This window comes from Schistocerca serialis, chromosome 1 (genome assembly GCF_023864345.2).
Source record: "Schistocerca serialis cubense isolate TAMUIC-IGC-003099 chromosome 1, iqSchSeri2.2, whole genome shotgun sequence".
Lineage (NCBI taxonomy): Eukaryota > Metazoa > Arthropoda > Insecta > Orthoptera > Acrididae > Schistocerca > Schistocerca serialis.
In genome coordinates this window covers 395853233-395879251 of record NC_064638.1, presented here as the reverse complement: position 1 = coordinate 395879251, position 26019 = coordinate 395853233, and the positions used below count along the sequence as shown (strand labels likewise).

Genomic DNA, 26019 nt, shown 5'->3' with positions numbered 1-26019 from the left:
AATGCACATCTTTTGTACAAGAGTAAGTGACTTTAAATCCTTGTGAAAATTATTCTTATTTCTAATATTGATTCCATGAACTGAGCTGTTGGTTTGAAAAAGTGATATATTTTTAATGACTAATTTCATTAAGGAATAAATGTGTTGGGAAGCAGTAGTTAGTATCCCTAGTTCCCTAAACAGGCCTCTGCAGAATGTTATTGAGTTTACACTGCATATAACTCTTATTGCACATATTTGTGCCTGGAAAACTGTAGCTTGGCATGATGAACTACTCTAAAAAATAATCCCATATGACATTACGAAGTGAAAGTAAGCATAGTATGCCAGCTTTTTCATTTTTATATGCCCTATGTATGACAATTCACATTGCAAATAGAGAGTTGTTTAAACACTTCAGCTGTTCTGTGGTGTGCTCCTCCCAGTTGAATTTATTATCAATCAGTAATCCCGAGAATTTAACACTGTCCACTTCTTCTATCGGCTTGTCGTCATATGTTAGGCATATACTTGTGGGACACCCCTTACAAGTTCTGACCTGCATGTGGTGTGTTTTTTTCAAAGTTTAGTGACAAAGAATTGGCTAGGAACCAATGATTAATGTCCACAAATATTTTATTAGTGGATCTCTCTAAGACTACACTTGATTTGCTGTTTGCTGCAATGTTTGTATCATCGGCAAACAAATCAAACTTGGCATCTGGTAATGTTACTGATGAAAGGTCATTGATATACACAAGAAAAGGTAAGGGCCCTAAGATGGAACCTTGTGGGACCCCACATGTAATTAGTTCCCAGTTGGATGATGCCTGATAGCTTAATACATGTCTCTTTCGTAGTAACAAGCTTTGTTTCTTGCGAGAGATACAAGATTTGAACAATTTTGTAGCATTTCCTGTTACTCCATAATATTGTAATTTACTTAAAAGAATATTGTGATTTGCACAGTCAGATGCCTTTGACAGATCACAAAATACACCAGTTACCAGCTTTTTTCCCCCCTAATGAATTAAGTACAAAGGTCACTCCAAAAGATGTGCACACTATTTTTGTAAAAATACAGTTTTCATTCTGCATGTGTGAAAGTTTTACAGTGTGTAGATACATCCTTCCCGCTTGTTTTCAAACTTAGTTCAACCTGTTCCCGTGAGTGGCACCGTCACAGCATGTCTTCAAGATGGCTGTGAAAACAAGACAGTGGGAAACATCCACAAGAGGTTGAAAAAGGTGTATGGAGATGCTGCTGTCGATCGCAGTACAGTTAGTCGGTGGGCAAGCAGGTTACATGATGAAAGCGGGCATGGCAATATTGAGGATTGTCCTCGCAGTGGCAGACCTCGTACTGCACCCACTCCAGACAATGTGCAGAGAGTTAACAAATTGGTGACTGCTGACAGGCTCATCACAGTGAACGAATTGTCACACTACGGTGGGATAGGAGAAGGAAGTGTTTGCAGAATACTGGAAGTGTTGGCGTTAAAAAAAAGGTTTGTGTCAGGTGGGTTCCCAGGATGTTGACAGTGGCTCACTGTGGTGTGCGTACTGTAAGACCTTCGGTACACACACCATCAGATTATTTGACTTGTCGCTCTAGCGAAGTAGGCGAGTGACAGCAATATGTCGCGTGGTCTTATCATGACGTGTTTATCTTCTGCCGTTAGGTCAGACAATAGAAATGCCACTTGCACGCTTAGAGTAGCAGATTGACGGTGACCAACTTTAAACAGAACTTGATTAATTTTCACACACATTTATTAAAATAATAAGAATCATAAACCTTACTTAACTTGATTCTGGATGCTATTTACAATTGACAATCTGAAGTTCCTTTGGTCTTGGTACGTTAATCTTATTCTCACATACCTCTGATACTTGACAAAGTGTCTATTCATTTATCTTCATGGCTATGCACAGGAATATGATAATCGTATTAGGCGCAGACTGAAACTTGACTACAGACAAATGCAGACTAATGCAGACTGACTAATCGGCGGTCTGTACACTTGTTATAATACCTCGAGCATTCAGGTATCACTGTGCGAGTGTGAGCCGCGAGGAGAAAAGGTTCTACATTAGCAGCAATCTAATTGGCTGCATTACATATTAATACGCGGATCGGCGGAAGCAGAATTTGGTTCGTCTTTATGGCAGCGCCATCTCGTAGAGCGGAGACGGACAAGCGCTGCGCCTGCGCTTTTGTGCTTATCGGGGCGCACTCTATTGGGAAAGTTGTATACGCGCTGACTACGTGGAACTATGTACACAACATCCCTCCCTTCCGGGGGAAGAAAAAAAGCTTTTGAAGTGTGCTTGAAAAGGCTTTTTTTCTGCTTCCTTGCTTTCTGGCGTGCGTATGTCTGTGGGTGCACACATGTTGCTCCCAGTGGCATTCGCCCGCAGTCCACTAGTAAAACCCACTCAAAACCTAAGGAACAGGGAACCAGAGAAGCAAAAATTTTGTTACATAATTGCATGTGAACATCGGTACATTGGTCATACCTTAAATCTAATTCTTCTTCGACGTCCATCTTCTCTGGGGATGTCGGCTGTGGATGGCTGGTGTAGTCGGCTGCCCATGAAGGTGCTACGTCAGCGGCGGCGGCGGTGTCTGCGTTGGCTGCGGCGGCGGCTGCCGGTGACGGCGTCTGGAATCCTGCGAGCTGCTCAGGGTTGACATCTGCTTCTGAGTCTGCAAAATGAAACAGCCTAGGAGTTCTGCCTATATGTGACTGCTGTCTGCGCTGCCATAATTGATTAGTATGGCGAATAACTATGCCGCTTTGCGTTCTTATTCTATACATGACATTGCCAATGCATTCTACAATGATTCCTTGTGTCCAAGTACACTTTCCTCGACTGTAGACAGTTAAGAGGACTTTGTCGTTTACATGGAATCGTCGTCCTTTCGACGGTCGTTGATCATTTTCGGGATGCATTGTGGGTTTTAGGATAGACATCAAAGTCCTGTGTTGTCGCCCATGCAGTTTTCCTGCTGGTGACTGTGCCTCGTGCGGATTAGCTCTGTATTGTGACAGAAAAATTAATAAGGAAGTCTCTTTGTTGTACTGTTGCACCAACTTTGTCATGTGTGCCTTGAACGTTCGTACGAATCGTTCGGCGAGTCCATTAGCCTCAGGGTGAAATGGTGTCGTACTGTAATGTGCGATTCCCTTCATCTGACAGAATGACTGGAATTTTTGCGACGTAAATTGTGTGCCGTTATCGGTCACTATGGTTTGAGGCAATCCTTCAATTGAAAAGATCTTTGACAACGCGTGAATTGTTGTCACTGAAGAAGTTGTATGCATTTGTAGTACAAAAGGGAATTTCGAAAATGCATCAATGACAATTAACCAAGAAGTTCCAAGAAAAGGACCTGCGTAGTCAATATGCAATCTTGACCAAGGTTCTGTTGCCTGTGGCCACGGAAAATATTGTCTTGGCGGAGCTGATTGATGCATCTGACATAATTTACAGTTAGAAAGCATTGTTTCAATATCTTTATCAATGTTCTTCCAGTAGCAATGTTCTCTGGCCATGCGTTTTGTGCGTACTATGCCGCAATGACATTGGTGTAACATTTTTAACACTTTATTCCTGAAAGCTATGGGTATAACTACTCTTGTTTTTCCCGTTTCACTGTGAACTAATATGACGCCTTTGTGCACTGTGAGAGCATGTCTCATGTTCCAATAAGATTTCACTTCTGGCTGAGCTAACATGTTCTTATCGGTTGGCCATTCCGTAAGAATATACTGCTTTATCTTTGATAACACTGGCTCTTTGGGCACTAACTTACCTATTAAGGTGGCATTGACGGGGAAATTTTCCACTACGTCCTCACTGATTACGTCTATCTGAAAATATACATCCTCTGATTTGTCAAAATGTTCATCTCGACCCGCTGGTAGACGTTAAAGTACATCGGCGTTGGCATGTTTTGCCGTCGATCTATATAAGATCTCGTAGTTGTAAGTAGACAGTAGCAATGCCCAACATCGTAAACGCTGTGCTGTCTTAGGGGATACACTACTATGTGGGCCGAATATTATCACCAATGGCTTATGGTCTGCGAGCAGAATAAATTTTCGTCCGTATATGTAGTCATGAAACTTCTTCACTGCAAAGATAGTCGTTAGTGCCTCTTTTTCTACTTGGCTATAGTTTTGTTGACTTGAGTTTAATGTTTTCGATGCGTATGCAATCGGTCGTTCAATTCCTTGATGTTTATGGGACATGACTGCACCGATCCCGTAATCTGACGAGTCCACCGCAATAGTGATCAACTTTTGCGGGTCATATGTCATAAGACATTTGACGTCTACTAAACTGTGTTTCAGTTAGTCGAATGCGCGCTGGCATTCTTTGGACCAATTCCACGCGACTCCTTTGCGAAGCAATCTGTGCAACGGTTCGGAAATTTCAGCTGCTTTTGGTATGAATTTCCGGTAATAATTAATTTGGCCTAATAAAGCTCTTAGTTGCTTTAGGTCTTTCGGAGCTGGCAATTTCTGTATTGCTTCTATATGCTATGGTGTCGGACTGATTCCGTTATTTGACAATATATGTCCTAAATACTGAATTTTCGTGACAAAAAATATACATTTGTCCTTGTTGCATCTGAGATTGGCCTTTCTGAGAACCTTGAACAGTTCTTCCAGGTTATCTAGTAAATCTTGTGGAGATTTTTCTGAGACGATTATGTCATCGAGATTGTTAACTGCGTTAGGACAGTTTCTAATTAATTGTTCCAAGTAACTTTGAAAGATGCTTGGTGCACTTGCGATACCAAATGGTAAGAGCTTGTATCTGTACAATCCAAATGGAGTATTTATTACCATAGTCTTATGTGTATCTTTGTCTAAAGGGATCTGCAGATATGCTTCCTTTGAATCCAGTTGGGCGAAATACAAACCCCCTGCTAAGTTATACATCAGTTCTTCCGGTTTCAGAATCGGGTATGTATCTATAATGCACTGTGAATTGACAGTATTCTTGAAATATCCACAGATACGTAATGATCCATTTGGCTTTTCTATGACAATGATTGGTGTTGCCCAGGCGCTACATGTGACTGGTTCGATAATACCATTGCCTTCAAGTTCTTGTTTTACGCATTCTTTCATTGCGTAAGGTACAGTTCTAGCTTTGCAAAACTTCGGCACTGCATTCGGTGTCAGCATAATGTGTGCCTGGTAATCAGTTACACTGCCTGTCGCGGAGGAAAAAATATCTTCGTACTTCTGCAACACTGTTTTAATTTTCCTTTCAGAACTTCATGTGTTACCTGTTTCGATTCATGGATAGTGAAGCCTAATTCGTTAAAGAGATCCAGACCCAGCAAGTTTGATGCCTTATGGGTGGTAACTGCTGCTAAAGTAGCTGTCTTGGTAATCTGTTTGTAAGTTACTTCCGTCGTCAGTGCACCTTTAACTGGAATTTGTTCATTACTGCAGCTGTACAGTGAGCTGTCAAAATGCTGCAATTTAGGAGAACCTAGTAGTTTATGCACGTGCAGATTTATGATAGAGATCGACAGTCCTGTGTCAATCTGGAATATGATAGGTATTTTGTTCACCAGTAATGTGACATACAAAGATTTGTTCCTATTTTGTACAGTAGCATTAACTTTATGTTTAACTTTTGAAACCTGAATATAGTCTTGCCTATTCATATCGTCACACGCATTGGAGGTATACTTCTTAAAATTAAGCACTTTCTTATTGCTAAACTTATTTCTAGACACTACACCTTTCTTATTACACACTTCTGATTTGTGCCCTTTCCGTTTGCAAAAGTCACAATGTGCATTACGATAGTAACAATTGTCTCTGTGATGATTGATTTCACATTTAAGACATGATTTCAACTTTAGTCTTTTAGTTTGGGTGTGTGATCTGTTCTTAGATCGCGTGAGCCTAGCCATGCTGTTCTGTTTACGGTCTTGGGTACACGGGACGCGTTGCCCCGTGTCGCGTGCCTGTGTTGCGAACACGTCACAGCTGTCGTCTTGTAGCACATTCACAGTAGCTTGGCTTTTCCATGTGCTCGAATGATTGGTAAACAATCTTGCAAGGACACATTGATTAAACTAAGGAGCTCTTTCCTTAATTTCTCATCTGGTGAATGCGTTATGAGCATATCACGTGTTAAAGAATCGGCATAGGACTTTTTACACTTTTCGTTTTCACAAATAAATTTGCAGTTCCTAGTTAATCCTTGCAACTGTGTAATCCATTCTGTGTATGTCTGCTGTGTCTTTTTCTTGCATAAGTAAAATTTATGCCTTTGCAGCAGCAACATGCGTTTGCTTGTCGAAGTATTTTTCGAGCAAGTCTTTAATAGTTGGGAATGACAAATTTGTCGGTTCACAAGTCGGTCTCAGTTTTAAGAGAAGGTTGTAGATAGCTGCGCTGCAATTTGCCAAAAATTAAGATCTTTTTTCTACATCACCTGATATCTAGTGTGTGAGGAAGTGCTGTTCCAGGCGTTCTGCATAGTCCGGCCACGCTTCTTCCTTGCTGTTGTAAACTGCGAAAGGTGGTGGCGGAAGTTTAATTTGTAGCAGAGACGCTACGGCAGGCTGCGACTCCAAACATTCCACTCTTGTAAGCAACGCCTGTTGCGTCTGTTGTATTTGTGCCATGAGATTTACGATCTGTGCCGTGAGGTCCATGGTTATCTGAAAATTCCAAGTGCGACTAGATTACTGCAATAATGATGTTTTAGCTGCAAGAGAGTGGGTTAACAGCAAGTATGTAGCTTCCCGAAGTCCACTGTAATTCTATTTTATTTCAGGCTCACACGTGGTCATCCGTAATTGTGCTGAAATCATCTGTTTCCTTAGTACCTCGTCGCCGATGTAGTGTGCGTACTGTAAGACCTTTAGTACACACACCATCAGATTATTTGACTTGTCGCTCTAGCGAAGTAGGCGACTGTCAGCAATATGTCTCGTGGTCTTATTGTGGCGTGTTTATCTTCTTCTGTTAGGTCAGACGATAGAAATGCCACTTGCACGCTTAGAGTAGCAGATTGACGGTGACCAACTTTAAACAGAACTTGATTAATTTTCACACACATTTATTAAAATAATAAGAATCATAAACCTTACTTAACTTGATTCTGGATGCTATTTACAATTGAAAATCTGAAGTTCCTTTGGTCTTGGTACGTTAATCTTATTCTCACATATCTCCGATACTTGACAAAGCGTCTATTCCTTTATCTTCATGGCTATGTACAGGAATATGATAATCTTATTAGGTGCAGACTGAAACTTGACTACAGACAAATGCAGACTAATCCAGACTGATGCAGACTGACTAATCGGAAGTCTGTACACTCGTTATAATACCTCGAGCGTTCAGGTATCACTGCACGAGTGTGATCCGCGAGGTGAAAAGGTTCTACGTCAGCAACAATCTCATTGGCTGCATTATGTATTAATACCCGGATCGGCGGAAGCAGAATTTGGTCCATCTTTATGGCTGTGCCATCTCATAGAGTGGAGACGGACGAGCGCTGCGCCTGCGCTGTTGTGCTTATCGGGGCGCGCTCTATTGGGAAAGTTGTGTACGTGCTGACTACGTGGAACTATGTACACAACACTCGCAAAGAAACAAGAGAAATCGTATGCAGCAAACTTTTGTAACAGTACGAGAATGGTGGAGATGAAATTCTTGGAAGAGTGACAGGTGATGAAACATGGTTCCATCATTTTTCACCAGAGACAAAGAGGCAATCAATGGAGTGGCATCATGCAAATTCATCCATGGAAAAAAAATTAAAAACCACACCTTCTGCTGGAAAAGTTATCGTTACGGTGTTTTTCGATTCCAAAGGACTCTTGCTTGTGGACATCATGCCAAGTGGAACCACCATAAATTCTGATGCATATGTGATGACACTGAAGAAACTTCAAGCTCGACTGAGTTGTGTTTGACCACATCAGCAAAAGCAGGATGTTTTGCTGTTGCACGACAATGCACGGCCACATGTCAGTCAAAAAACCATGGAAGCGATCACAAAACTCGGATGGACAGCACTGAAATACCTGCCTTACAGTCCTGACCTGGCTCCATGTGACTATCATCTCTTTGGGAAACTGAAAGACTCTCTTTGTGGAACAAGGTTTAAAGATGATGACTCCCTTGTGCACGCTGCCAAACAGTGGCTCCAACAGGTTGGTCCAGAATTTTACCGTACAGGTATACAGGCGCTGGTTCCAAGATGGTGTAAGGCAGTTGAGAGGGATGGAAATTATATGGAGAAATGAAAATATTGTTCCTAAAAGATGTATCTACACACTGTAAAACTTTTAAACGTGTAGAATAAAAGATGGATTTTGAAAAAAAAAATAGTGTGCATTTCTGTTAGAGTGACCCTCGTACATTCTCAATGTCAGAATCCCTTTGACAGTATGTTATTTGTGATAAGAAGGTTATAAAGCCAATTGTACATTACCTCTTCTAAAATTTTTGAAAATGCTGGCAGAAGTGAAATTGGACACTATTTCTTTAAATACTATCGAAGTTTTCTAAACAGCCTCTAGCACCGTAAATAATTCACCAAAATCTTCGCTCATTGTTTCCTTTTCAAGATTTTTTTAAAATTTATAACTAGTGCAACATGGTGCTTTATCCACAGCAGCAATTTTCTACTCAAAACAGTATCAAAAACTTCACTGGGTAGTTTATGTTTACCATGCAGATTTGTACTCAAGACATTCTGGTGTTTTGTAAGGTCAGTCAGAAATGCCAGATCTAATATTCACTGGGGATCATCAAACTCTTTTACTGGTGTTCCTTTCTTGTTCATTAATAATGCTTTGTCTTCACACGAGTTGCAAAAATGTTCTGAAATAACACCTGCATACAACCAGCATACTTCACAAAAATATGGCATATCAACATAATCAGACTGTAGCTCTACTTGGGAGGATTTTAATTGACCGTGTCTCAAACCATGCTACCTCAGTTTATTAACTATTTTTACAACAACATCCATGAAACTACTTATTTTGGCACGTTTTGCCATCAGATTAATGTGATATAGGATGCAGTGAATCACTGGCATTTCTTGCTGGATACCAACTTGTTTTGTCTTTTTTCTTGAAAAAGCAATGACCCCACATTTTTTACTAATGACTGCAGGAGCTCTACCTGTTGCAGTGAATGAAAGTATTTCCCAGTATAGGTAATATTTGTCAACAGTGTTTCCTAAGCAAGAAAATGTGTTATCAGCCTTAGTGGTATCGTGCTTTGACACTAAATCAAGCAGTTCTGCCTGCATATTGAACTCGGCATCAACACCTCTCACAGATACAGCTAGCTGAGCAACATCTGTGCTTTTATCCAAAACCAAAGAGAAAAAAATCTTTAGTCTTATCTTTCAGTTGTGTTTCCATGTCATTTACCATGCCTTCGATGCATCTGCAAACTGATCTCCATGAAAGAGGAACTGTGTAAATAACAGAAGTTCTCTTTAAAAAAATTTCCTTCACTGCAGGGATTTGTTGTTTCAGCAATTTTAAGAGCTGTGTGATTGCTCACTCTCATTACGTCATCATTGTGGATGACATGGTTCTGTTGACTTCTGACCTTCCATTTCTGTGTTCATATCAACCAATTTATGCAAAACAGTCAAACTTAAAACATCCAGAATTCCAGTCTGTAGAATTACTTATTTCTTTTTTAATTTAAGATTAAGCCTTTGCTTTGTACCATGCAGAGGGGTCATTACACATGACTTGTACTTCTGTACATCGCCATTGCCATGATGCTGTGGATCACATTTTTAAGATTTTGTTGAGGCACTAGTCACAATAATATCATAAAAGTAGAAATGTATTTTTCTATTAGGCCTACAACTTTGCTTCCACTGTTTTGGTCAAAGTTTGAGGCTTTATTGTGAAAACCTTAGAAAAAAAATTTACAATTCAAAGTATTGGCCATTGCTGTCCACTTTTTTCTCCTGTCTTCCTGGCAGCACACACATCCTGTGGTGGAAGAACTGCATGTCTTCCTGAGGAGACTCATGAATCAATTCAATTTTGCACTCATTTTGTGACTGGAGGGGCTCGTCATCCAGGCTTTCTGGCATTGATAAAAAAAAGATAGTTTTCGGGGAGAATATAGCAGGTAAGGTAGGATTTCCCATTTCAACATTTCCAACCATGTTTTGATTGGTTTTGTGTAATGGGGTGTAGCACTGTCATTCTGCAAAATCACCTTTTCATGTCTGTCACTGCATTGTGGCTGTTTGTCTTTAAGTGCTCAGCTGAGACACATCAATTGCTTGTGAACCTTCTGTCTTCAACGTCAAAATCACCATTCTTGAAGGGTTGAAACCTTTCTCAGGATGTTCTTTCATTAATAGATGCCTCACCACAGGCCTTATGATACATTTTATGAGCATTGTAGATTTCTTCATGCTAAATCATAAAGTTAAAACTTCTCTCAAATGATGAGAATTGGTATTATAATTTGATATATTCAATCAAGGATAGCTTTATGATGCAATCACATGTTGACTAATATTTTGATTGTATTATGTTTAAAAATGCCCAGGCATATTGTGTGACACGTATGACCTACCACCACCACCACCACCACCACCACCACCACCACTTGCCACTACTGCCATCTGTTGCGAAACAATGGAAGCAAAGTTATAGAGCTAATTTACAGTATTACTGTAATACCCATATGTAACATACAAACAGTTCAGGGCAATAACAGAAAATGGATAGTGGTTGTTAAACAAAACAAAAACAGCTAATTTCTGTTTGGCTTGTCAAACCACTACAAAACAAGAACTAGATCAGTTGTTGGTGAATTAATTTGGCTGCTGTTCAGTGGTAAATGTACATCTTCCATACACAGCTCACCGGGATTTAGTAGAACAATGTGTATTCAGTCAGGAAAGTATTTACAGGAATCTCAGTTGGCAAAGTAGTAGGCCGCAGTAGTATGCTTTACTGAATCCTTATTTAGCAAGTTGTCATTGACTTCTTTCTACAAAATGTCTTTTATACTTTGTCAGCCCCATTGCCCACAACCTAACTTCCTAAGTCACTGATCATTTCCAGCTGTCTTTCCAATCAACCATACAGGCGTTGGCCATTGTGTCGTAAGATGCGGGCAGGACTCCATTTTGGCCGCCTGCCATATCCCCGTACCCACACAAGGTCGTCAGTGGTGAACCGGCCAAGTGAAGGCACCCGCGGCCATGAGGTGGAAGGCCGCAGAAGATGAAGTAGCGTGCGGGGCTGTCGGCCATGTAAGAGCTCAGCTGGGATGTGGTCGCCCATGGGGGTGAAACGGTAAGAAGCCAGAAATTGGAGAAGCGCATCATCAGCAGCAGAAGAAGTCAGTAGTTTCCTCACCTGAGCCTTAAATGTGCGGACCAGTCGTTCAGCCTCACCGTTTGACTGTGGATGGAACAGAGGGGCTGTGACATGCATGACGCCGTGACGGGCACAAAAATCCACAAAATCGGAAGAGGCAAATTGTGGACCATTATCAGTAACAAGAGTAGAGGGAAGGCCTTCCAAAGTGAAAATGCGAGCTAGAGCATTGGTGGTTGCCGCGGTGGTAGGCGACGTGCAACGGACAATGAAAGGAAAGTTAGAGTAGGCGTCAATAACGAGAAGCCAATAAGTACCTAAAAAAGGTCCCGCGAAGTCAGCTTGAATACGCTCCCAGGGCTCCTCAGGCGAAGGCCACGGTGACAAAGATGACTTCGGGGTTGCGGCCTGTGACGCACAAGGGCTGCAGGCAGTGACCATGTGTGCGATTTCAGAGTCGATGCCGGGCCAGTACACATGACGGCGCGACAGAGATTTTGTGCGAGAGACACCCCAGTGCCCTTGGTGAAGGGGCACAAGACCAAAGCTTGCAAAGACGCAGGTACCACAACATGCAAGCATTTTTGGTGGAAAGGAGGATAACACCATCCCTAGCCATGAGGCGGTAACGCTAATCGTAGTAGTCCCGCAACGGATCAGAAGTCTTAGCGGACGGACGATCTGGCCAACCCTTCTGAATACAGCGTAAAACCCAGGAGAGGGTAGGGTCAGAACCCGTAGCAGCCGCCAGCCGGTCCCCGGTGATGGGGAACCCGTCCACAACCTGCTGCTTGGCAACATCCAGGTGGAAACACAAAAGTTCGTCCCTATTGAAGGACCCATGGGAAGGCGAGACAGTGCATCAGCATTCGCATGTTGAGCCGTCGGCCGGGAATGAATCTCATAATTGAAACGAGACAAGTAAAGAGCCCAATGCTGGAGGCGGTGTGCAGCCTTGTTGGGAAGTGACGTTGATGGATGAAACAAGGAAACAAGTGGTCTGTGATCCGTAACAGGAGGAAATTTGGATCCATAGAGAAAAACACTAAACTTATGAAGAGTATAAATAATGTCCAAAGCTTCTTTTTCAATTTGAGAATACTTTCGTTGGGCATCCGTGAGCGTTTTGGAGGCATAAGCAATGGGTTGTTCAGCACCGTCAGAAAAACGGTGCGTAAGGACTGCACCGACCCCGTATTGAGAGGCATCCGTGGCAAGAACAGATGTTGGCCAGGTCGATAAGTAGTCAGGCATGGGGCCTGTTTCAGCATTGTCTTCAATTTCTGGAAAGCCGCATCGCATGACGCGGACCAGTAAAAAGGCACGTTTTTATGCAACAGGTGATGCCATGGCTGAGCCACCGATGCAGCAGACAGTAAAAACTTGTGATAGTATGCTATTTTCCCCAAGAAGGCCTGCAGTTCCTTAACAAGTGTAGGGCGAGGAAGGGCATCGATCACAGCGACAGTTTGCTGAAGCGGACGAATACCATCCCGAGAGCATTGAAACCCCAAGTACGTGATAGATGCCTGAAAAAAATTTGGATTTCTGAAGATTAAATAAATTGTCCCAAGAGAGAAATCTTCTGTTTATTGTAAGTCCGTAATTGCCTAGTGACAGGTGACAGGATTGGAGAACCCAACTGAAGATACGTCTGAGAATTGATGATAGTGGCAGCAGAAACAGCATCCACTTGCATGCGAACATCTCGACCAAGTATTTGGACAGTGAGGAATAACTTCCCTGAAAGGGAGAAAGTACTATTGACAGACAACACAGAATCAGAGTCAGCGTCATGGTCATGAACATTGTGTACGTGGTCGGATTTGCAAACGGATGACACATGACGCTTTTTTTTTTTTGCATTTGTGACACACAGCCCAACGTTGTGGACAATCTTCTCGTAAATATTTCATAAAACACCACAGACATGAAGGAAGTTGCCGTGGGTTTTCCTGCAGTTTCTTAGAGATTTGTTTACGGTTAGGCCGAGGCTGCGCTTGGGAGCGTACTGAGGCCACGTCGGCCGGTGGGGACATGCCACACGCTTCGTCAACATCACACAGAGGTTGTATTTCCCCGACGTTGCCCCATGCCTCTATTTGCGCTCCAGTGGCGCGAGAAATTTCAAAAGACTGAGCGATGGATAGGACTTCATCTAGAGTCGGATTTGCCAACTGAAGGGCACGTTGCCTAACTTCTTTGTCAGGCGCCGATCAGGTAATAGTATCCCGTACCATGGAATCGGCGTAGGATTCTTTGTGAACTTCAGTAATAAACTAACACTTTCTACTGAGGCCATGAAGTCAGCAGCCCAAGCACGATAGGATTGATTTGGTTGTTTTTGACAACGATAAAAGGCAACACGAGAGGCTACCACATGTGTTTGCTTTTGAAAATAGATGGACAGAAGTGAGTACATTTTAGCAAAGGACAAAGATGCAGGATCTTTCAAAGGAGCCAATTGCGACAACAACCGATACATTTGAGGTGAAATCCATAAAAGGAACAGAGACTTACATGTTTGTTCGTCCGCAACATGAAATGCCAAGAAGTGCTGTCGAAGACGTTTTTTGTAATCAGACCAGTCTTCCGCCATCTCGTCGTAAGGAGGAAAAGGAGGTAGAGACGACGACGAGAGACGCCCCGCATTTGATGCCGCGAATCGCGTATGTGAGAAGCGTTTGCTGTTCTATGACACCTTGCAATAGTTGCTCTAAAGTAGCCATGGAAACATGTGGGTCAACGATGGAAAAGAAAAATCACTACCTCGTCGCCAATTGTTATAACTTCAAGTTGAACAAATATATTTCAAGGAAGACGCAAAACATGAAGGTCACAGATCAAGTAAACAGAGTAAGACATGTGTACACTTTAACAGTCAAATTATAACTGAGTCCGAGTCTAGCAGCCGCTGGCTGGCTGGCCGCTTAGGTGGTGCTGCTGCTGCATGGCTGGCAGACAGCGCCGCATGTAGAGGACACGCGTAACTGCGCGGCGACACTTTGAAAGATTGGCGAGTCACAACACCTGCAGATTCCAAACCCACTACACATCCCAACATTCTTCTATGCTTGACCAAAGATCCTACTCCCCATTAGTACTTCTCCTCAAACCAATGGTTCAGAGCAAAACTACCATAACTAGCATTTCTTTGAAAGTTCCAATATTTTCCATAAATCATCCTGGAAATGTGCACTTGTGACTGCTGAGTAGAATGTCCTATTGTCATATTGTTATTAAATAGTAGCAATGCCTCTATGAAATTTCCTATTTCCAAAGCTTTCTTGCACATGAATATGATAATATGTATGCACAATAAAACTAAAACAAAATAGTTTCCAAGGAAAAAATAAAGACTGTATGTAAAATTAATATTGAACAGTTCATTCATCATCTTTTTCAATATTATGAGCTTCCTCATGCTTCAGATTGTGATAGAATTCATGGTAATCTGTTGAAATAATGTTCCTCTGGCAGAGGAGCAACAGATGAGAACATTTGTCCTCTGTAATTGGCAGTGTTGATGAGTATGCATATGGTGAGTCTTCTAGCACATGCTCTACATTTGGCCTGTGATCATGAAACTTGTGCATTAAATCATTTGTTTTGTAGTATGAGTCACTTTCATATTTAAATGACATCTTCCATGGTTCTTCCTTCCTCACCATTATTACTCGTATATCAGGCCATCTTACCTTTTCTCCCATTTTTCAGCTTTAGTCCAGTTTTGGATCTTTGATGAAGCCCCTTAGAAATCAAAAAACTCCTTCTGTGACTCTCGCACACATAATACCTTTTTCCGTTTTGCTTGGCTGTGGCCATTAGAGTGTACCACAGCTTTGGTACATAAATGTTCAAGCCATTTTTTTTGTCCCCTTTATAACACTGTGCATGCTGTCTCTTTCATTCTTAAGGATAATTAAATCAATTTGTAGACTATGCCCATTGTACAGATAAATGAGAAACACATTCATGTTATATATAAAAAAAAAAAAAAAAAAAAAAAAAAAAAAAAAAAAAAAAAAAAAGAAACCCTCTTTAAACAATTAGAGATAAGACGTTCATATTCACAGCACATGTACATTAGTCTGTTCTGCAGAAATGGTTAGCATTGGAGTCACCTCGGTTCAGTATGTGTCCTGTTACCTAGTAGGCACAGGGTCTGCCATGGGCTCTGATAACTTGTGCCTTGCATGATGGCATTGACGCATATAAGGTGTGAATGGCACCCTGTCTTATAGCCACCCATGCTGCATTCACCTGGTTCCAGATTTAATCTGTGGTGGTTGGCACTGGGTCACAGCACTGCACCCATCATTTCACTGTGTTCCACACATTTTCAGTTGGCGACAACTCTGGTGATTTGGCGGGCCAGGGCAAAATGTTGATATCCTGTGACACCAAAAGGTACGTGTTCATGATGCGACATATGGTCATGCATTATCTTGCTCAAAAATCACGTCTTGGGTGTTGTGCGGAAATGATATGGCTATAGGTCACAAGATGTCATTCACAGAATTTCATTCTCATAGGTCACACTGGTCACAGTGCCCTGTGCATCAACTGTGATTTGTTGCTGTACCCAATAGCACCCCATACCATAAGGACTTGTGTTGGTGCCGTATATCTTATGCAAATGCAGTCACTGTGAAGCCTCTCCCCCTATCTGTGGCAAACCAAAATGTGGCGATCATTTTCACACAAACAGAACTTGCATTCATTTGAAAATACTATCTGATGCCAGTCTTGTCCCCAGTGATGTCATTCCATACACTATTACCACCTAGCATGTTTCTGCACATTCGTGAAGAGAAGTGGACGATGGACACATAACCCGTGCATTAATAAACAGCAACTGGTTGTCACCCCTGATAGTGCGTGATGTGTTGCCGAGGAGAACACAGATCTGTCCTGCAATGCCTTTTGGATCAGATGTCAATCTTCCCAGGGGGTGGTATGGGTGGTGTGACCTGACCCATTTCATTGTGTTCTACCTTCTGTGAACCATTTGGTACACACTTGTTGTACTGCCAAAAAACTTCGTCCCACATGAGTAGCAGTTTCCCAAATGGCTGCATCACATTCTCTCATGCCACTAATGCACCCTCTTTTAAACTTGATATGACAGTATAGTTCGAGCATATGTCTGGGAAGCATCCTGCGTGTCTGCTCAAGTCACACTGATCTACTACATTTGCTTTATAACAACAACAAGAGACACAGGCACATTTTACCGGTAGTTGGTGTTGCGCTACAGTATCAATGTTGACCTTGAGCCCACAGGCTGACACAGTTAAAATGCTAATCATTTGTACAGAACATACTGATGTACATGTCCTGTGAATGCGAACATCCTATCTCTAGTTGTTCATAGTATTCTGCTTTTTATGAACATGAGTGTATAAATCTTTTTCGGTTCTGACTATTGCAATTGTCAGGAAAGAAAGAAACATACATCTTCTAGCCTTTCTCACTTTGCTGCTTCAGGAATTTATAGGTATGTCTAAGCGTCCTCTTCGTCCACTTATCTTGTGCCACATGGACCACATTCCCTTTTGTATTCCCATGTTGTAGGTAGTCAGATTGCAGATGCTCAGGTTTCTTTTGTAATAGAGCAAAGGATACTTCACAGTGTGGAGTGTAGAGTACCTACTGTGAATCAAAATAAGCACATAGAAATGTACTGTCAGTTTGCACCTTCAACTTGTCAGCATCTTCTTCTGCTTGAGCCATGTATTTGTTTTACTGATGCCTTTGCATTTCTTCCTCTAAAACAGTCTTATTTTCTGGTTCAGCATGCAACCATTTTAAGTTTGAAAAACTCAAGATTGTATTCTGTATTAAAAACCTTATCATACACCCAATCTGATGCATGTTCATTCTTCTCCTATTGGTACTTCTGAATGAACATTCCATGCATCTTTCAAGTGCTGAGGGTGCTAACTTGGTATAGCCATTGTAGCGGTTCTGCCTGCTTTTATTTCTTCTTCGTTTGTAGTCCTGGGTGTTGACATACTGCATTGCTACACTGGCTGAAAAATGGGTTGTGGTTCCGGCACTGACGATTGTAAATAATGTAGCTGACAGGTGTTCTGTTGCATTTCACGGTACTTTAATTTCACTGTTCACAACTCCCTAATAATACACAGTTATATGGCCAGTGTACTATTGTTTATCTTCCGATAAGCCTCATTAATAGGTTGCAGTCAAACACCCACATACTGCTACAGTAGTTTACTACTGAACATCTACGAGCAGTAAAACCCTAACTACAAAGTTCACAGTTCTTGAAGAATAGAAAGGTACATATGGAGCAGACACTGTCATTGTTTTTACACACGGCCTAAATGTTTTACACTTATTCCACAGTTGAAGCATTGTTGTTGTTCTAACCAACACAGGTTTCTCGTCTGAAACTCGGCCATGGACTGACTGTTTCATGACCAAAAATCGGGCTCTTATATATCTTCAGAATAATAGGTACTGAAAATACATTGTTCAGAGTTAATTTTTACAGAAATTACAATTAAAACTTAACTCATTCGATCAACTGAATACATCGAAAAAAATGGTCCTTTTTAACAGTTTCTTCTACTGCATGAGTTAAGCTGAGTTATATGTTTAAATCATGAAATTAACAAATATAAGCACACAAACAATACTTCTGACAAAACTGTTAATTACTTTGGAATTAATTCAGTGCAGGTTTTGCTAACATGTTTTTGAATAGAGCCAAATAGATACTTTAAGATGAGTAGTATTTCGTCTTCCAAATGTTTATAATTAGTACAGAGTTTATATTTGTTTATATGTCAACAATAGAATTTAAGTTGCAAAGCAATTACTGATTTCACCCTATAATGAAAGATACTAACTTGGAATAGTCAAAACAAATTAGAAAATCAATTACATACATAAAACTAAGCATGAAATTTGATCTGGTGTTATATTCTTTAAAACTGAGGGCCAACCTTTCTCTTTTATGGAAACGCAGATAATATTCACATACATTAATGGTAAATAGTTAAAAGTAACAAAATGAATTTAAGGAGGCAGATGGCAAAATAATAGGGGAATTAAAATTATCCCAGCTTGCTTCAACACACCGTGAACTGTTCTTTCTAATATGGTGTGATTCTGCTTTTTGAAGTGAATCTATGTGATTTTTTTCCTTCCATAATTTGATATGATGATCATTGATAATTAGTGGGCATATCACATTTGCTCTCAATCACAACACCTTCTGGATGGTTTTCCCTACAATATTTTGTAACCACAGATCAGTAATACCAAAGGTATGCAAAAAACATAGTTCTGCATACCTTTTCTTCTTTATTTTTAAGAATAAATGTATACCGTAGTGTGCAAGTACACCTGGACATGATACCATCGTCCAAACTGTTACAAATTCTTATTCGTGGAATTTTCGTGATCAACTTGCTCAGATAATCATGGTTCCTATCTGTACTTTCTAAACCATAAAATTTCTCAAACCATTTCTTTCTATGATCTAATGATAATTTATCTTTACACTTCCACCTTGCAGTTATTCCACCATCAAATCCATCAGCTTTTCGTGCATTTCTTTTCCACTTGAATTAATGTATGCTTTTCCATTTTGATAAGCTTCTTTCTTAATGTTTCTCCTCCATTTCCACTCCTCACATTTTTGTTTGTGAAGAGAGAGAGAGAGAGAGAGAGAGAGAGAGAGAGAGAGAAAATCTGAAAGGTTACTTCGAATGTAACAGGCTTATTATACTTCTGTAATATCAGTTGCCTGTGCTTGTTTTGGTGTTTCATCAGGGTTGTCTATTGACTTCCCATGAACACCATTATCTACCTATCTGAATTCGCAGTTATGTGATCCTGCACTTTTTGGCAAGCATGTAGAATTCCTACACTAAATATAATAATATTTTCACTTAATAGTGCTTAGCCTGCAACTGTTTCATTACTTTCTTGATTGTTCAAGAAATGTATTCACAACTGCAAGTATGATGTGATTACAGCTACACGATGTATTAGTGACAAATGAAAATTGTGCCGGACTGTGACTCGAACCCAGATGTCCCACTTTATATGAGTGGTCACTGTAATTGCATTGGCCATCCGAGCATGCCTCCAGAATTGATCCAAACTTACATAGGTCACTATGTGTCTACATCCTGTACTCTCACAATTGCTGTGTTTCCCGTACAGGGTGAGAGTTATGATTATTGTCGTGGCATGAAATACATTATTGCAGTGCCTGTGTTTTTATGATGTTCTCTGCAGATGTCCTTCAGACATGTATGCGTGCAACCCCTTTTCCTGAGCATTACAATGAGAGTTCAGTGATACCAGCAGACTGTGCTGCAATATACAAACTTTGTTTGTTTGTTTGGTAAAATAAAATTGTAAAAGCAGTTATAATAACATGCCACACAAGCTGTCAAAGGTATTAGTGCAAAATGAATTTTCTCCCAAAATGTAGCTAAGATAATATTGCTCTGAGCCTTCAAAATGAGAATATACGTAAACAAATCTGCAGCACATTTATGGGCACTGTCTAATGCCAACGTTTTTATGGACCATCTAGAAGGAATTTTTTCTAGCTATGAGGATCCTAAACTGCCTCATACTGAGTGATGATATTTCCAAAATGTGGAACCAGGACCAAGATGCTCCTCATTCCTGCATAATCTTAACGCTTCTCACCTGATCCTCTTCATCTCAGTGGGCCATTGCCCTGGATGTTGACCTCCATCTCTCAGATAGTTCCATACTGCACAGCCAAGTACTTCTTTCCATATCTAATCCACAAACATATGTCCTGTATCATATCCACACATGCTCCTAATTCTTCAACAACGCCCACTAACCAGTTGCAAAAGAGCATCCACATTGTTACCAAATATTGTAATGACTTTTTATTACCTATTATTACCTCAGACTGGAACAACTTAACCACATCTTCCACTAGGGTTCAGATACCTTACACCATGCATCGAAATGATGAAAGTAGTACTCTGCCACGCACACAACTATGTTGTATCTTTATCTTACTTTATGCCATGCCTAACCCCAACTCCTTACCACATGGGTTTTATCTTTATGAAAAACTCAAGTGCAATACCTATTCCATATGCCAATCCAGCACATTCTATTCCAGTGCTGTCAGATGCATGTCCTATTCCATCACAGGCAGGGTCACCCGTGAAAGCAGTCAAGTCATATATTAACTCTGCTGATATTTGTGTGCATCCTATTGTGAGCTTGACCATCAACTAGTTGCCCATGTGGATTAATGGCTAGACCATATTGTTGCCAAGAGCAAAGTTGACCACCCAATGTCAGAGAGGGTTACTGAGCTCACAGTGCTAGACTAAAATTATTGCTTCACAACCTGTGCCATTTGGATACTACAGTCAGTACCAGCTTCTCTGAATTGTATACATTGGATTTATCCTTAAGACATCCTTTGATCCGACATCCCGCAGTTATTCTGTCCTCAGTCTTCACTAGCCCATAGGAAACAACTGCCATTACTCCTTACCTCCCCTCTCCTTCCCCCTCTCACATTCTTCATCATTGTCCAATGATCTGTCCATTAATATTCAACCAAAATGTCCTCTTCACTATCTCTCTCTTCCTATGTACTATCAAGCTACCTCTACTTCCCCACCCACTTGATCACATAACATCTAATCACCAACACACACACACACACACACACACACACACACACACACACACACACTCCCTGTTTCTTCAGTTACCACACACAACTTCCCCTGTCTGTGCATTCACTGGGCAAGCTCACCCTGCCCATGCTGCATGCAGTGATTATCTTCACTCCTTCCATTGGTTGCACTTTCTAGTCGAATAAAGGAATCTTAGATGGTCACTTTTTTTCAGTTTTGAATAATCTAAATGAACTAACAAAAATGTCAGTAGATAAAAACAGATGCTAACAAATAAGTGGCAATATACTAAAGATTCAGGTCGCATGAATATAGCAGCATGGTGCAGCAGCTTCTCATATCCCTTCACGATCTCTTCTTTTAAACATGTACCACTTTTGCAATTTTTTTAATTATTCTTCTGTATGTATTCTTTTCTTTTTCCAAGTTCTTAATGTAATTTCCATCCTTTTTGTCAGCAATAGTTTAAAATTTTGCTGTCTTTTCTATGTCTGCTGATTGTGTCCTCTCTTCATTCTTTCCATAGTGCCATTTTACATCTGCTTTTATCATACTGAACAAGTTGTTTCATGTTCCTGTGATGATCCTGCTTATGTGTCGTATACTTTATTATTCCAAGCATTCTTATTTACTTCCCTCCACTCTCTGTCTCCAAACTCCGTACGTTGTTTACTATGGTTTCTGTGTTTTACAAAGAAATGGTTAAGTTGCTGTGTTCATGATTAAAGTTTTCTGGTTTAAAATATGTGATCGTCTTGTTATGAACATTTTATTTACTCCCTTTGAAATCTAGAGATATGCTTTTAAGTTTTTAATGCAATTACTTTGGGTTTCTGAAGATATTTTTAGCTTCTATATAATTAGGAGTAAAGAAAACAACTCACCAAATAGGAAACACATTGAGTCATTGAGGGGTTGTTTTGAGTAGAGTGGGTGAGGGGTGAAAGGAGGCAGGAAGCAGGAGTGACTGTTAGGGGTTGATGGCTGATACTGAGGGTGAGGCAGCAGGTGCATGGGATATATATGCAACTCAGGCACAGGTATAACTGAGTTCGTGCAGTGCTTGATGGCAGTGAGGTGGAGGAGTGGGTGACGAGGGAGGAAGCAGAACAAAGGAAGGAGAGACTGCAGGGAATAGGGTGTGGATGCAAGATGGGTGAAGTTAAGATTTTGAGCCAAAGTATAAGTAGATTTGAGGCTTGAGGGTTAGTAGAGATTGAGATCAGGAAGGTTACAGGAACAAGAGATATGTTGCAAGGATAACTGAAATCTACAGTATAAATAGAAGCTGGTGTGGGGTGGGGGATGTATTTTCAGTTTTGCTTTTTCTGATGTGTAAATAGTCAGCCCTAACGAATGAATGCTCATGGCCTGTTCTCTGCAATAATAAACATTCACATCATTTTATGCATAATTTGCAGATGCATTTATTTTTGTTTCATGTTGCAAATACAATAGAACCTTAATTAACTGTGTCTTTGGGGACTAGGGGTTGGTTAGAACGCTAAAAAGGTCAGATAATCTGAGGATAATGAAACAAGTCATTTACAGAGCTCAACCAGATATAATAGATCAAAATTTTTAAAAAGCCCTACATTTCTAATAAGGACAATGGAAAACAGAACATTTTGGACACTGAAAATCTACTTAAAAATACTTATAATGTTTTTCTTTTAGTATCCTAAACTGTGACTTTACAGCTGCATCACTCCACTTCTTTTCCCATAATATTTTCATGCCCATAGCTGTTGACTGTTGTTCCAGTTATTTGAGGGCAGTCTCAAACACATGCTTTGCTGCAGAGTGGCTGATGTTTTCATCTCTTCCTTTTCTTCATCTGACTCCTCTCGCTCAACACTGTGCTGTTGGAAAAGAAGATCAGTGATCAGATCACTGATCTCAAAGTTCTTCATTGGTTGTTAGCCATTCCTCTGTATCAGCAGGCCGAATATCATTCTGAAGGTTTGAAAATCTGTGACTATATCTGCAGTATCTGATTCAAGTTTGTGGAAGTTGTTGCTCCTAGTTTAGGCTAAGACAGACCTCCTTCCATGATTTCCTTAGATTGGTTTCCTTATGCTCTTCCCAAGCTAAAGCAACTGGGTAAATTGCATCTTTTATGTTGAGGCTTTGCATTGCTACAAAAAGATCACAATCCTCTTCTATTGTTCTGTTGTCTCTAACAAAGCTCTGATGTATTTCCTTTAGTTATATCATTTTAACCATTCATTAACACCTCACTTCATTGCTTGGATTATTGAGGACATGTTTGGAAAGGGGGGGGGGCAAAAACATAGCTTTTATGTCTCCTTGCTGGAGTTCATACTCAGAGGGGTCACTTGGGACATTTTCCAGCCACATAATTGCACGGGGTGGTAAGTTTTTTGATTTAAAGTATTTTTTAACATCCAGAACAAATGCATCAAAAAGACAGTCTTAAACAAATTACCATTCATTCTAGCAGTGCTTTGAGATTTGTAAACAGGAAGTGCTGATCCTGTAAATGTTTCATTCTTTGAGGCAAGAGGTTTTTGGGGAGTTTAGCCCCATTTTGTCAATATTGTATAGCTGATCAGCTACCAATTTATTTTCTGAGACTTTTTTTTCAAATTTTTCAACAAACTCCCTATGTGTATGATCATCAGCAGAAAGTTTTTTTGCCTAATGCCATGACAGCTTTTCCACCAGTGACAGCTTTTCCACTGGTCAAGCCAACCTTCACTAGCTTGGAATTCATTTTCTTCTCTCCCTCCCCAGATATTGGTGCCACATAAAACTTTTTCTTTAAAGTAGGGTCCTGTTATGTCTTTGCCAACAAAATCGAACCGACAAAGTGTCATCAGAGAACTATAGTTTTGGCTTTTTCAACCATTTCCACCATCTACAGCTGTAATGAAGAAGCTTCAAGATCTTTTCAGTTCTTTTTCCAGCCCTTAAAGGTTGTCAGTGCAACATTCATTTCAGAGACTGATTTAGTAACTGACTCACCTTCATCAAGTCTTTGCAGAACACTTAAGTTTCTGTTCAATTGTACACATAGCATGTTTCCATTTCAGATTTGTAGACATTTTTAGTTGAACATGTGATTGGATAATTCGAGGAGTTGGTTAGTCATAAGTATGGTAATCAAGGTTCTACTGTAAGTATGTTTTGACGTAAACATGAATATTAGTGCTCCTGAAATTAAAAAAGAGATACTAACAATTGAATCAGAGTTACTACATCTCACTGGTACAATAAACACAGTCAATGCCTTTCTTCAGTGATTACAGTACCAGAATATACAGTGTAGTCCTTTCAGCTTTGCTTAAGAAAATGAAGAAGAAGAAGAAGAAGAGAGTAGGAAAAGAAATTTGCATTCAGATATCAGTGTAATAATGCAATATATTTTTTAAGCATGTTGATGTATGTAAATACTTATCATACATGAAAAGCAGTAATATTACTTGCAAGATGTACTTCATTTTACTCAGTTAAATGTTGTAAACATGTTGCATTTTTCTTCTGCTGGCTGAAATATTTGTTTAATGTGTGTTACAGTCAATGCGGTACTTGGTTGTCAGCACTGTAACAGAAGTACGTAATGGTGTGATTCTGATAGGTCATTGGCTGCTTCATGCATATGGAATAATTGCAATAACTCAGCTCCAGGATCCAGTTCTACACTCCTCTCTTGTAGCATTGGTGCCTTTACCTGCAGTGTTCTACATCCTGACTGCCAGGTTTACTGATCCCAGCAAACTTCATGTAGATTGATGTATAGAGCAGCAGGTTACATAATGTGTTTTGCATTAATGTTCCTTGCAAATACATGAGATGAATTTTTGCAAACGTTATTTGTCCTGAACTTAGTATTTTTGTTACAAAAAAACTAACACTTTATATTGTAAGGGCTGCAGTAACACATTGTGAAAAGGGTGTAGCCCTTTATTAACGTTTATTACCATTTATTGCTCTTGTATACTAAATGTGCATATGATGTATGAATTTTGTGTTTTTTCTTTGTGAAAATGGTATTGATCTGTGTTAGCCTATACCTCAAAAAAATCTCATAATACACACTGCTGCCTCGTATTAAGAGTGTAAGTGTCCCAAATTTCTTCCCTTTCCAGTTTGTATTATACATGAAATGTAACCTGTTGCTACATTTCCCAGTTACCACGTTTGAAAAAGTGATGCCAGATAAATGAAAAATACTTCTGTAAGTAATATAATAAAATGTGTGGTTTTTATATGATAATTTTTGTGTTGATGTTCAATTTATTCCTTTATCCACTATACTTCCTCCCTTTTCCAGACATTAAATAAGAGTAATATTTAATAATACATTAGAGTTCATTAAATTTTCAACTGCTGGATGGACTGTGATTTTGAATATTAAATTTAGAGAGCTGTATGAGACAGAGTTCTACAGGTGACTACTCTCAGCTGCACTGAAACTTTTTGAGCTTGGGTATGAATAGCATCTTATTGTGGAAGTTGCATACATTTTTGCAACCAGTGTCTGCTTCACAAACAACAGGTGGCCTTTTAATGAAGCTTGATTTTTAGAATGTTATCATCACGAAGTGCTCCAATAGTTCATTCATGGTGAAGTAGACAGCTGTCAGCTGAGAATTGTGCTTGACAATAGCATATCGCAAAAACTAGTACTCATGTAACTGATAAGGATAGTACACTACTGGTCATTAAAATTGCTACACCACGAAGATGACGTGCTACAGACGCGAAATTTAACCGACAGGAAGAAGATGCTGTGATATGCAAATGATAAGCTTTTCAGAGAATTCACACAAGTCGGGTGTCAGTGGCGACACCTCCAACGTGCTGACATGAGGAAAGTTTCCAACCGATTTCTCATACACAAACAGCAGTTGACCGGCAATGCCTGGTGAAACATTGTTGTGATGCCTCGTGTAAGGAGGAGAAATGCATACCATCACGTTTCCGACTTTGATAAAGGTCGGATTGTAGACTATCGCG

At 40.2% G+C, this 26019-nt stretch overlaps 1 protein-coding gene across 2 annotated transcripts in view; it reads left to right on the top strand.

The window, feature by feature from the left end:
- The window catches only part of LOC126471487 (JNK1/MAPK8-associated membrane protein-like), a 118112-nt gene extending 92836 nt beyond the window's left edge, over window positions 1-25276 (top strand). For both annotated transcript variants that reach the window (XM_050099698.1, XM_050099706.1), the window contains one exon: window positions 24577-25276. In XM_050099698.1, coding sequence (XP_049955655.1) covers window positions 24577-24792 — 216 coding nt within the window. In that variant the 3' untranslated portion in view covers window positions 24793-25276. The remainder of the gene's footprint in view (window positions 1-24576) is intronic.
- The last annotated feature ends 743 nt before the right edge of the window (window positions 25277-26019 follow it).